This window comes from Mesoplodon densirostris, chromosome 2 (assembly GCF_025265405.1).
Source record: "Mesoplodon densirostris isolate mMesDen1 chromosome 2, mMesDen1 primary haplotype, whole genome shotgun sequence".
Taxonomy (NCBI): Eukaryota; Metazoa; Chordata; class Mammalia; order Artiodactyla; family Ziphiidae; genus Mesoplodon; species Mesoplodon densirostris.
In genome coordinates this window covers 59,122,851-59,136,993 of record NC_082662.1, presented here as the reverse complement: position 1 = coordinate 59,136,993, position 14,143 = coordinate 59,122,851, and the positions used below count along the sequence as shown (strand labels likewise).

General features: G+C 40.6%; 1 protein-coding gene across 1 annotated transcript in view; it reads right to left on the bottom strand.

Moving 5' to 3' along the window:
- Nucleotides 1-14,143, bottom strand: part of SGIP1 (SH3GL interacting endocytic adaptor 1) — a 127,092-nt gene that overhangs the window by 48,398 nt on the left and 64,551 nt on the right. Inside the window, exons 13-16 of the mRNA XM_060119528.1 lie at nt 12,887-12,961; nt 10,051-10,542; nt 2,897-3,024; nt 1,797-1,923 (exon numbers count right to left, since the gene is read on the bottom strand). Of these exons, the coding sequence (XP_059975511.1) occupies nt 1,797-1,923; nt 2,897-3,024; nt 10,051-10,542; nt 12,887-12,961 (822 nt within the window). The remainder of the gene's footprint in view (nt 1-1,796; nt 1,924-2,896; nt 3,025-10,050; nt 10,543-12,886; nt 12,962-14,143) is intronic.

Genomic DNA, 14,143 nt, shown 5'->3' with positions numbered 1-14,143 from the left:
CATGCCGTGGAGCGGCTGGGCTCGTGAGCCGTAGCCGCTGGGCCTGCGCGTCCGGAGCCTGTGCTCCGCAACGAGAGAGGCCACAACAGTGAGAGGCCCGCGTACCGAAAAAAAAAAAAAAAAAAAAAAAAAAAGAATCAGAGTCACTGGCCAGGATTTGAGATTTCTGCAGCAGGGAGCATGAGAACACATGGTACAAAACGTGGCCACAGGTCAAATGCTGTGTGTGTGCAATTTTCTCTATGAATCTCAATGAGTTGAAGGAATAGGTTAGATGGTCATCTGAGGTCACTTGAGGTCTGCTTTCTGAGTGACAGTTTATTATTCTTACTTTCCTCTCTGAACCACCAGGAAAATCACAGAGAGTGAGTGGAACAAATGACCTCGAGGAAAAAACAACAGAAAAACAACAGAGCAGGTGTGGGGGAAATGGCTGTAGCAATCAAGTATTAAAGAGAGTTCAAAAATAAGGTTGGAAGTTACAGAAAAGACAAAACAAAACAGCAACAACAACAAAACCCAGAGAGAAACTAGCTAATAGGCATCTAAAATTAGGGAGCCCTGAATTGCCCCAGCTGATGATGCAGATAAAGAATAGACATGGTTATATAAATGATGTTAAATATCTGTCTGTTAACGAATCATATGAAATTGGATAGCTGGCTATATTTTCACCAAATTTGAAGAATTCTTTGGGGCTGATCTGATTAAAAATGTAGAGCACGTGATATGGTCGAAATTCTCTTTGGGGGCCTAAGAGGCACACTTTAACTTATTTCCCTGGGAAAAGAGGGATTTCTTCTCCAGAAGAGCTTCAGGCTTTGATCAAATTACTCCTCACATGGGCAACTCTGTAGTGTGCTCTTTTTTGGCAAGTAGCAGCAGGAATTTATTTAGCTTTGGTTAATGATTCTCCCAAGCAATGCAGCATGAGCCAGCTGGTTTATAATATGGGAGACTTGGAGGGCATTCAGACAATAAAGGAAAACAATGGGAAAAAATGGAATGGGAAAGCCCAGGTCAGAGATACCATGCAAACATAAGAGAGGCAGCAGGAGCTAGGAAGGTGGGTAAAGAGGTGTAGACAGAGACCGGCCTTGGGAAGAAGGAAGACGCTCCAGGCAAAAAGAGGCATTTAAACCTGGGAAAACCATCCAGCTGAGCAGCCATTCTCAACTCTTCACTTTCATCACACCATAAGGAAAGAGGCACAAAGGCATTTACTGAAAATGCCAGCAATGACTTATTTCTTGGGGAAAATTGACTGCACATCACTGAAAAGCACTACAAAAAATGTCGAAAAGTTTTCTCACGTCCCACAGTGCCCATGTTTATACCATCTGTCAACATAAGAAGAACCAAAGTGATGAAGAAATGAAAGCTCCAAGAAAATAAAAGTTCTAAATTTTGTGATTTCTGATGGGTTACATGGTTGGAATTTAAAAAAACATTCCCCCCTCAATGGAGACTATTTTCATGATAAGAAATAATATCTAAATTATAGGATCTTATTTGATGATTTCTTCTTTACTTTTATGAATAGCTCTGCATGGAAATAGCATAAGAGAATTCCTGCAAAACACAGGTGTTCACATTCTTTTATTTGCTTATTTACTTACTTAAAGCACTTTGCCTTCTTTGCTGAGAAGGTGCTTTTAAAAGAAGAGTCAGATGATAGTAGCAAAACACACAGCAAAACAACTTTGATCAGAAACATAGGGCATTAGGGTTTTCAGACCATAAATAATAGCCAGTCAAAACTACAAACAGATTAGAAGAGAGGAGATAATTTTTACCAACTGTCGGGGTGGTGGCTGCACTCAAGGAATTGGTGGACGATATTGAAGAAGTGCTCTCAGCCCGGGCTAGGGGGGCTATCGGAGGAGGGCTGGAAGAATGGATGGGAGGGCTGAAAGGTCGGGGCTGCAGGGAGAAAAAAAGAAATGGAAAGTTAGATTCACAGGTCTGCCCTCCATATTTTTAGTGTCTTCCGGCCCCAGATATGACAACTCAGGTTCTTAAAAGAGAACAGGTGGCACCATTTTTACACTGAAATTGATTATATCTGTACAGGAGCTTGTGGATGGAGCTAGAGGAACCATCAACCGTAATGCGCTGCACTCAACAGGAACATCACATTTAGAGAAGCTGAGGTCTGGGATGTGGTCAGTGATGTTTCAGGAGGATGGTCTCTTATGCCCCCAGGAACTAAGCAAGTAACATAATGTGAGAGCTTATACCCACTGAAAGATATTTTAATACAGAATACTGTACTGTGTTAGCTAAACTAGATATCAGGAACATCAGCAGTCTGTGACTCCTGTGTGCAGATACCAAAGAAATTTACCTCTGCCCGAAGTCTCTTAATTGTTCACACAGAATGTTTCCCACCCCTCAGCCTTAAAACATGATGCAAGAAACGTCAGAAAAAACTCATTGGGTCATACGATCCTCCTTTATATTCACATAGTGTGCCTACCACCAGTAACTTCTCTGTAGTCTAGGGACAGAAATCAGGACTTGCCCTCCCTTGGAATCTTCCAAATCAGATAAATATGGTGAAAGGAAACACCTCCCATTCTAAAGGATTTAGCACAATTGAGCATTATTATCTTAATTTTCATCAAACCCACTGTAGAAGAACTAAGGGCCCCAGGATCCTATTCCTATTATTTTTGACTTTGGCTTGAAAGATGGTAGAGATTTGAGGGCAACTGAAATGTACACTCTGATTGCAGTGACTGTCTTTCAGATGTCACCTGTCAGGGCCATTTGTACAAGCACTGTAAGTAGGACTTAGACCTGAAGTTGAGATGACCTGCGTTCAGGCACTTGGACTCCTGTTTGTCATTCCCACTGGATGTTTCTGAGCAGGCCAGGGCAGAAGGGAACATACCACATCTCCAACTCCAGGCTTCCCTGGAGGTAGCTTTGGCCGAGACGGAGGCCGGGGAGGAGGTGGAGGTGGGGTCGTGGTGCTGCAAAGAACCAAGGGGGTGGCTGGCCGAGCAGGGGATGATGCACCTGAAAAACAAGCTGGTGTTAAAAATGGCAAGGAACGCAGGTGGCCAAAAGTGCTGTCATCACTGGATCCCGCCTTCCCCATTCCCTGAAACAGTGTCAATCACAGCCATTTTTTTCACCTCAGCAGTTAGTACAGTCAACTCTGTAGCACATGGGGTTTGGGTTTGTTTTTTTTTTTTTCAATAAAGAAAAAAAATCACTAGGTTGAACTATGGTTGATGGCAGAAGCTGAAGCTCGTTGCCTTTTGTTGTCATGTGACACCCAGTGAAAGGTAAATCCTTTTATTACTCCCTGTGACAGAAAATATATTCTTAAGACTCTTTTGGTTGGGTGGGTGGGTATCCTTCATTTTGACCATGATACACACCAAACTTATTTTAAATTCTCTTGATTTTTGCATATTCAGAATTTATTTATGTCCAAGATGAAAATGGAGGTTAGAACTTGAAAAAAAAAGATTTTTCACATTATATGTATATATACATATACATAAATATGTATATATATATACATATTTATATATATAAAACGCAGAAGAGAAGTATCCTTCTTACTGTGCTTCAAGATATGAGTGCTAACTTCGTAAATGTAAGCAAACACTTGATGGTAAGCAAAGGACAAAATGTAAGAAAGTAAATTAGATGGTACGTGCATACTTTGTGTAGAATCTTAACAGAAACACATTGAATTTAGAGGATTTTATTTTTCAAAGGAGGCTAGGTAGGAATCTGTCTGTGTAGAGGTTGCCTGTGATGATTTTTTTTTTTTTTTTTTTTTTTTGCAGTATGCGGGCCTCTCACTGTTGTGGCCTCTCCCGTTGCGGAGCACAGGCTCTGGACGCTCAGGCTCAGCAGCCATGGCTCACGGGCCCAGCCGCTCCACGACATGTGGGATCCCCCTGGACCGGGGCACGAACCTATGTCCCCTGCATCGGCAGGCGGACTCTTAACCACTGCGCCACCAGGGAAGCCCTGTGATGATTTTTAAAAGAGCCTCTTGGATTTACTTTTCTGGCTGTCAATGACAAGCATGTGAAACACAGAGGACACACAGAGGTTGGCATGCACGCTGATGAGCACACCAGAGAGGTCTCTAGACTCAGGGGTCTGCCTGTCTTCAATCATCTGTTTGGGATACATGGGTAAACTACTTGGCTAACAACCTTAAGAAAGTCCAATCAATATTCCAAACTGTTCTTGTTCAGTCAGAGAAGTTCCAACTACTCCTGAGGTTTTTTTCACTTTGATTAGAAGCACAGGTATCAAATCACTCCAAAAAAAAGTCTAAGAAATTGTGCCCCAGGAAAATATCTGTCCCCAGCTAGCCTCCCCTCCAACATGTCACAAAACTCTGTACTCTGGAGAATCCTAGACCAACACCTCCATGTCCAGATTTTCAGATTCTCAAGGAGCTTTGGAGTTGAGCAGCAAAACCCATCACCTCAGCATCTGCTCCCATCTTAGGCGTGTCCTGGAGGTGAAAATCTTGCTCCTTTGTTTAAACAATTTGAAATGTTGAGTGCGTTGTGTTTCTCTGTGTTGTTTATTCTAAGTGTAGTTTCATTGGTGCGAAACCCTTCTAATTATTACCACCCATCCCTACCGATACCTCCTCTCCACCACTACCAACTTTTTATTGTATACTCACTTTTTATTTTATTGGGCCAGTATCTATTTTAGGCATTTTACATGCATTATCTTATTTTATCCCCACAATAAGCTTTGGAGGAAGGTACTTCTACTATCTCAGTAGAAAGTAAAGCTCAGAGATATTCAGTAACTTGCTCAAGGTCATGTAGCTCAAATGGTCTATGTAACTACAAAGCCTGAGCTTTTAAATGCAGTGTCTTGTAGCTTTAGGTGGACCTTAGCCCCATATATTGCACAAAGGTCTTCTTTTCGCATGGACAGACTGCATACTTCTCTCTCAATATAAATATTCTTAGTCTTTGGCTAATCTTCTCTGAATAAAAAAATAGGGTATATTTTGATAGGTCCCACTACAAAGTTTTCTTTATACCCAGGACGTTTTCAGAAAACAGAAGTGACAGCAAAGAGATGGGAAATAAATCTTTACACAGCAAAGTCTTTGTCAGGAAGTTTTATGGAGATTTTTTGAGGGTTCTATTTTGCTGGAAAATCATGCTATAGGAGTGGGTCAAAATGTCTGTCCATGGGTCTATTTCCAAGAAATAGTCTTCTGAGTCAATCTCAGGAAAAGGTCAGCTGCTTATCCTTTTCTTACAAGTTAGTCTAGAAGGGAAATTTTAAAATCCAGTTTCAGTAATACTTGGAAAACCAGTAAGGAGTTGTCATCGAGGCAGTGTGGAATACCGAAAAAACTGATGAAAAGTCGGATGACCTGAGTTCTGGCCCTCCGCACCTCTTATCAGCTGTGGGATCTTGACTTTTCTGAGCCTCAGCTTCCTGTTTTAAAAAATAAGACACGTTTCTACTTTGCAAAGGGTTTGTAACAATTGGAATGGACAATGCTTTTTAAAGTATTTACTAAACTATAAAATACTACACAAATGGAAGGCAGTTGATGATGGTAAAGATTGTTTTTTGATACAGGTACAACTAGAAGCAAGGAAAAAAGTAGCTAGTTAACTGGTTTCCTTTTCCTTTTGGGGCACTTTTTCTTTACTGCTTTACTTACTTTTTCTTTACTGAATTGATTTCATTGATTCGTTGTACAGTTAGAAGACACCAAGGGAGTGTTTAAGAAGAAAAACCTGCTTGACAGAACCCACACATTCAGCAGAGAGTAGTCAGGGCCTAAGGAGTATTTCACAATTGTACTAAGGCTTCACACGATTTTGTGAGATTACACAATTATTTTGTATTGCAAGAATATAGAGGGTTATTATTTGTACATCTCTATCCTCATTCTTCTACCTTCAATTATACTTTCATTTTCCCTTCAAGCAGTGTTTACTCCCAAGAACAATGCTGGAAAATAACTGGACAGCATTGTTTAACTTTAAAAATCACATGTACATCATTTGAGTTTTGTGAGTTCAAAAGAGTTGGCAACAATTGACATGCTCTCAATCCATCTGCTGCTCTCAACCTGGAGTTCGATCATAGCTTTGGTATGAGAACCGCATAAGGATGACTTCAACTTTCATCTCTCTTTTTGTGTGTGTGCTCGTGGGTGGGGGAGGGGAGTGGTGGGGAGAAGTGGTAAATCGAATCCAACAGACCTGAGGTCAGACAGATAATGGCTTTGCTATTTATTGCTTTGTAACGGTGGCAAGTGCTATCTTTCAGCATCCGTTTCCTTATCTGTAAAATGAGGCTAATACCTCACAATGTTGTGGAGGAGAATCAAATGAATTAAAATATATGCACTTCGAAATATGTAAAGAATCAGTCTTTCCCAACTTGTGTTCCTTAAGACACAATTATACCATTGCTTTGAAGAAAGTATTAAACATATGTGAGAATGGTTTCACACTGTGTTTCTTTTTTGGTGACCAGCACATTAAAAGCCCTAAAACGATACTGTCCAAAAGAACTTTCTGTAATGATGAAAATGTTCTGGAACAAGTGTTGTCCAATAAGATAGCCATTAGCCACATGTGACCACTGAGCACTGAATTGTGCCTACTGCATCTAAATAACTGATTTTTAATTTTAATTAATTACCATTAAGATTAAAATAGCCCCATGTGCCTAGTGGCTTCCATATTGGACATGTAGTTAGGAAATATATTTGTTTAATTCAACCCCAGGTAGCTCAAAGTTATTCGCTTATAGGGGGTTGTATGTGTGTGTCTGTTTGTGTTTAACATGATTTAATATTGCTTTAGTTTCCCCAGTAGGGAAACGTTGCACTGAATGTTCTATCTTTATGGACACCTCTCTTTCCCTGGCTTCCAAACTTGCTGCAGGCCAAGAAAACACTTTCTCCATTCCATCCCCTGGGCACACACAGCCCACATAGGATAAGAGATAGCCTTTGCCAAGAATCAGTGTCTGCATTCCAATAAAGCAATGTGTTGGCCAAACTATGTATTTTAAACTTTTGCCATAAGGAAACTACAGTTCTTGGAGCAAATTCTTAACTTCCAACTTTTTCAATAGCAGGTAACTCTTCTGATTCACGAGGCCTGAGTACTGTCTAAACTTGGTCAGTGGCAGTCATCTCAGTGTGAATGAAAATTTTAAAGTAGGCATAATGGTATCTAATTAAATATAGTTTGAGGTATACAAGAAGAGTTATTCCCATCAGGTTAAGTTTTAAGAAGCAGGTAGTGATAAGCACTACGAATCTTTAAAACATGAGACCGTATCCTATTGTTTTAATCCTAAATTTACATTTCTGCCAGTCTGTGTATATTTCATCAATAAAAGATTTATGAGCAAATAAACTGGGACTTAATTAAGGAGATAATGGTGCACAGTTTTATTTATTCATGAGCTTCATTGGCCCAGTTCAGTCTTCTACTTAGAAATTCAATCCTTTAATACCAGCAAAGTATAGTTTTTTTCCAGCTCAGTTATTAAGAATTGATAGTCTTTACCGGTAACATTTTAAAGTCATTTTAAATAAGAATATGGAAACTAAACATTAAAACAACAAAACTCCCAAGGATTCTAGAAAGAAAGCCAGAGCCTCTCTTGTCACTCATTAGCTCAGTGGTCAATTCAATCAAACAATCATCTCCCAGAGCCTTGTGGAAGGTGTTGGAGGAGCTGGGTGAGTAACAAAGCTCTCCTCCCCCGACCAAAGGTGTTTACTTTGAGGAGAGCATAGTGGCCGGGCCACTGGAGAGAAGGCAATATTCCTTGAAAAATTCTTTCGGAAGACTCAGAGTCTGGCCCAGGAAAGAGAGTCCCATCCAAGGCAATGGAAACATGCCCCTCTTTGACAGAGGACAACCAGCTTCTTTGGGGTTGAGGTCTGAAATGAAGGTTTTACCTAGGGGCCCTTTATTATCTTTACAGTTAAGTAAGAACCCCAAAGACCTAAAAAGCAATTGAGGGTGGAAGTGAGGCTCTAACCCTCCAGAATTATAGAAAGGAACACAGAGGAGTAGGTTTGGAGAGAAGACTTTTGGTGAACTTGATGTTCAGTATAGGTGTGTGTCAGTCTCAAATAAGTTTGGGATATTTTGTCACTAAACCTTACAAGAGTGCCTGGAGGGCATAGTGGTTGAGAACACAGGCTTGAGATCAGAGAGACCCGAGGATGAATCCCAAGTCTACCACGTGCAGCTGTGTAAACTTGGGCAAATTACTAAACATCCAAGAGCCTTGGTTTTTCGATCTGTAAAATGGGGGAAATAAGAGTATTCACCTCATGGGGTTGTTGTAAGGATGAAATGATGTGCATAAAGTTCTTGGCATGAAGCCAGGACAAGAAACTATAGCTGTTGCTCTTATTGGCACAATAATGGCTCTCAGAGGTCCTATATTAAAGAAGCCTGCCGATTTTGTTTTAACACAGTTTCCCAAACTTAAATTTTAGTACTGCATTCTTTTCCCTTTTTGGTGGAGGAAGGGCACACCTAATGATATAAAACACTGATTTTGTGTGCAGTGCAGGTGACTCTCCAGTCCTCTCCTTGATCGGCTTGGATGCTCTCACTTTAAAGCACAGAGTAGTTTGCAAACCAGAGCAAGCACTGAAATATACTCCATTGAAAGCGGAAGCAATGATGACTATTAGAATAGAAACAAACGCCCTTCCTTTCTGTCTCTTACTAGATCTAAATAACTTAAACTTGATCGCCTCTTCCAAAGAAAATAAAAAACAAATAGTCCTTGACACCCCTGCAAAGGAACCTAAACCAAACCCACAGGAACAGTTGGGAAGGCACTGGAGGATGTTGTCAGACAAACATGAGCACCAATGGAATGAATAATACAGAAGATGCATTAGAAAAATCTTGGTCTTTCTTGGATATGCTTGGTAGTTCCCATCCTTTCATAATTAGAGAGCACAAAATGAAGCTTCAAATAAGGGAAACCAAAAAATCAGATTCAATGTCAACATGTGCATTTAGAATCCCAAAATGTACATTTCTGATAAACTGCTCCATCACCTGTCATTATACTTAGAGTTGACCTTGTAGGCTGATGAGCATGTCAAATGATGACATCAGAGAGCAGTTTGTTTCAGTGGCAGCTTGATTAGCCTGGGGATGCAATAAGGCAGCCTCTTTTTTGCTGTCCTCTAAAATCTCTTTTTCAAGCCCTACTTCTTTTTCTCTGAAGTAATTAGAGCAGTTAACATAGTTCTCCCACAATAAGGAAAATAAACCAGAAGAAAACACATTGATCTACAAAAACTAGGACTCTTGAAAAAAAATACAAACAGATTTATAAGCTTATAAGTTGAATAATGTCTGAGGATCTAATGTATAACATGGTGACTATAGTTGATAACACTGTATTGAATGACTGAAATTTGCTGAGAGAGTAGAACTTGAATTTCTCACCACAAAAAAAAAAAAAAAAAAAAGGTAAATATGTGAGGTGATGGACTGTGTTAATTAACTTGGTGGGAAGAATCCTTCACAGTGTATGTGTATATCAAATCATCAAATTGTACACTTTAAATATCTTACAATTTTGTCAGTTATATTTCAATAAATTGGGAAAAAATGAAAAAAAACCAAAACAAACAAACTAGGGCTCTCGTGGTGGCATCTGATGAGGAAATCAGACATTTAACATGAAACTCATTTGCTGTGTAACCTGTCTTTCTAGAACTTTTCCTGAATTCTAAACAATGTCATCACAGCTTTCTTTAAAAAATATACACCTTATCTGCAGGGTGGAAGGCAGGGCACTCCTAAGGGCTGCGAGTGCAGGGCAGGACACATCCACAGACTTGCACTATGACCGTGAGCATTCGATGGACTAGGACATGCCACAGGGCACAGGACACCCACACCAAAGGAGGGATGGCTGAAGCTCTAAAGCCAACTGCCAGGCGGGAGGAAGGCGTTGCTCACACTGCAGTAGCCAAGGCCATTCCCGGTCACACGAAGCACACTCAAACATAAGACGTACCACTGGTGGTCCCCGTACCACTGCCGGAGCCAGGTCCGGGGGATGAAACCACAGTCCTGTAGGTGGGTGGTGGTGGGGCAGGCGGAGTTGCTCTCTGCCCCAGCCCCAAATCTTTAGGAGATGAGATTGTTTCTAAGTAATCATCTTTAATGAAGGCCTGCTCAGCGACTTTCTTCTGGACTTCTTCTAAGTTGAGTGGCGATGGTACATTGCGAGGAGGACTCGGAGGTCCTGGGGGGCCAGGAGGGCCTGGGGGGCCCGGAGGCGGGGAGTCAGCTGGGTTGTCTGAGGCAGCTGGTGGGGACACCACCTTTTCCCTTGGAGTCAACTCTGGAGTAACGCGTTCCGGGGATGTATCAGAAAAATGGACCCACTTTTCTTCAGCATTAACAGCAAAAGACTTGGGGGACAACACAGGGCCAAAAATGCTGTCCAAGTCATTGATTGATGGTAGTTTTTCAATTTTGACCTCTGTGGCTGACTGGTCATTTCCTGTGGTTAAAGTAGTTGATTTTAAAATTTAATTGACTTTGTTAAAATTATTTGTATGGGAAGTGGGAGGGGTGAGGCAAAGCCTGGTATACAGATTGTCTTGTGAGGTGCCTAGGTAGGCATATTTCACAATGGAAAATCTTGATTGGAGTTGAAGGGGAGGGAAGAGTTCCTTGCGTCTACAATATGAGTATCACCTTTTTTGCTATTATTTACTCTCGTGTGGGGTGACCCGAGTTGGCTACTTCTACCATCATCGAAAGCACTTGAACACGCGACTGCCCTCCAAGGCTGCTCACAGGCATGCAAAGTGTGGTCATTCTGAGAAGGCAGTGCTAGGTTCACAGAAGTGTACAAGCTCTGGAACTGGAAATTCCAAAAGGGAGGTCCCTTTGGAAAATCTGGCCTACTGAAATACAGAGGACACAACCGAAAAAGAACTGATAGCTGGAAATCACCCTCATTTGATAAAGATTGTCTACTCTGGCATATTAAATGAAAATGTTTCGTGAAACTAATGACAATATCTGTTAGTTAAAAAAAATTATCACATTATAATTAGTTGTATATCCTCCACCTTGAACACACCAGAAACACAGCACAAAGATTATTTAAAGAGATATTCCCACATGAATATTTACAAACATAAACATACACACTCCACACACCACACACACAGAGGATAATGAGAATACATTTACTACTTATTAGAACTGTTATATACATACCTGTTTAATAGGGAAGAAAATTATAAAAACATCTTTATAATTTCTTTTCTCAAGTCTAACCTGTTAACATCAAAGGCATAACTGATATATATCTACCTGAAGTCGCAAAACAAAAAAGTCTGTTTTGCTTAAGTATTAGCATTAGTTATTCTTTTTAATTCTTATCAGTAATAAGAGAAAAAATTAAAACTATCTTCTACAGATTGGCAGGAAATACTTGATAACAATTGAAATGTGAGGACGTGTACCTTTTACTAAACCGAGGTTATTTAAATTAGAAATTGTTACCTAAGTAATTGCAAGGCATGAGCAGAAGCCACTTTACCTTTAAATAACCTTCTAGCTATAAGAGCTGGCTTAGTATTTCCATATTTCACGTTTGAAAAGAGTTAACCTTCAAGGTTCCAAGGCTACAGATAAATCGGATAGCAGTTTGCATGGGCCACAATATTTATAATTTTGTTGCTGGTAGATTTATTTATCTCTAACACATTCATGGGAATCCAAGGGGCCAAAATGATTTGAACCTTCACCTGTGACACTCTGGATGACTCTCTGTTGGGTCTGAATCAATGTAAATTTCATAAATGACTATGTCTTGCATTTGCTCTTGTTGATAAATACCCCATTCTGTAGCTATCAAACTCACCAGGCTGCATAAATAGCTAAGGATGAAGCTGCAATAGAATTCCAAAGGTGATGAAGAACTGCATTCTAAGGACCCAGGCACATAAAATAACTACTACTGTTTTTTTTTTTTTTTACGGTACGCGGGCCTCTCACTGTTGTGGCCTCTCCCTTTGCGGAGCACAGGCTCCGGACGCCATTGCTCACGGGCCCAGCCGCTCCGCGGCACGTGGGATCTTCCCGGACCAGGGCACGAACCCGTGTCCCCTGCATCGGCAGGCAGACTCTCAACCACTGCGCCACCAGGGAAGCCTGCTACTACTGCTTTTGACTTGCTAGTCCAGTAAGACTAGGTAGCTTATAAACTGTAGGAATACATAGTATTGATTTTAATAGATGGTAAAGATGTGCCTTAGAAATTATCTGCCTAAAGGCATGCAGCAATTCCTTGCCATATTTCATCATGCTTACACATCTCTTTGCCGTGGGATAATAAATACTTTAATAACTACTGGGAAAAATTCCCACCACCCAAGCTTACCTGTATGCTGCATATCCCAGGAACCATTCTATTATCATTGTGGATGACATAGTTTTAATTCTAGAAAAAAACTTATTGGTTCTTGGAACAATACAAATTATGCCTTTTAATTTGTAAATCATTACAGTGAGATCCAATGAAGTGAGATGTCAATTGAACAATGACTTTTAATATTGAGTTTGTTTTCTTCCATCTCACAAGTAAAGGTGACCTTTGTTCAACAACATTATACAGAGAAAAAATGAGTTGGGAAAGTGAGTCCTTTTGTGAAACCTGGTAGTGATACTTTAAAAGAAGTCTACATAGTGAAATGTAATGGCAGTAAAACTAAACGCAAACAGTTTCATGTTTAGTCTAGCCTATAGCTTCCACCACATCAAGAGCATGTTGAGGTACAGGGCAACTGCTGATTGCCACGTCATCCCAGAGCAGAAAAAATAAAGCTTACCTGGTCCAGTTGTTAAGGGGGAGCCTGTTCGGGGTGGGGTGGCTGGTACGTGTTTTGGAGGCAGTGGTGGAGGTGCTGCCAGGAGATAAGAAGCCAAGCATTGCTGATCACACTCTCCCTATGTTACACAGTATTCCCTAGGTAGGCAGGATTGGGGCTTTCACTCATACTTCTGCTATTGGAAAAGGAATAGCCATTAACAATCCATCTTCTTTAAAGTTCAAAGCTAAGGGATTGAAGCAGGACTCATTCAGATTCTTCCATTTTATGATAAGAATTTGTCAAGAGAAAGTCAAATAGTAACAACAATAACACCATCATTTCATTCAGTCGTTCCTTTGTTCAATATGCCTCAAGTACCAATGAGGTCCCAGGTCCTGTACTAGGAATGAAGGGCGTGGGGTTGACTACAACGAGCCTCTGTCCTCAAGGAATTTACTACTGAATGAATGAAGGTCATGGTCACTGGCAATTACTGCCCAGAGTATGGTCAAGGACAATGAGAACAGCTTGGGTAGGGGCTCAGGGGAGGGGTTTTAATAGAGTCAGTATATTATGGCTTGGATGGAGTCTGGAAAGATTTCTCAAAGTTATATGTCTTAAATTTGGGTATATTTTTGAAAGACTGAAGCAAAATGATTTGGATCAAGGAAGAATGAACAGATTCCTTTGATGAAGTTATAGCTAAAAAAAATCCATGAGATAGAAAAAGTATTATATTATGGCCCCAACCCAGAGACTCATCCTTCTGAACTGGGCTTGTCACTTTGTGAGCCAAAGTTAAGAATTTCAACAGGTACGCTGTTTTCTTATTCTTTCTTTAAATGTATGTTTTCCTCTCACTGCTATATTTGGTAGATCTGGTGAGTTCACTTTTTTCTTCAGGACTTCTTTCCCCAGCCACATGGAGTAGGGGTTGGGGGCATTCTGGAATAAGTGGAGATGATGGCTCTCTTTGCTTTGAGATGAATTTGCCCTGATCTCCTGTCTCAGCTTCTCTCTACCATATGGCATCATTTCTCTTGTTCTCCAATTATCACTCTTTCCTCTCAATGTGTCCTCTCTATTCTCTGCAGCCTCAGTTGTTCTGTAGGCCTAGCAGAGACCTTATCTGATTTGGTTAGCTCTGTGTTGTCTGCTAGCCCATGCCTGGAGCATAGCAGGGTCTTTATTTCACTTGCTTATCACTCCTACATAAACCTATTGAACAAATGAATGAGCCTGTGGGACGTCAGAAGAAGCTATGATTCCAAGTTA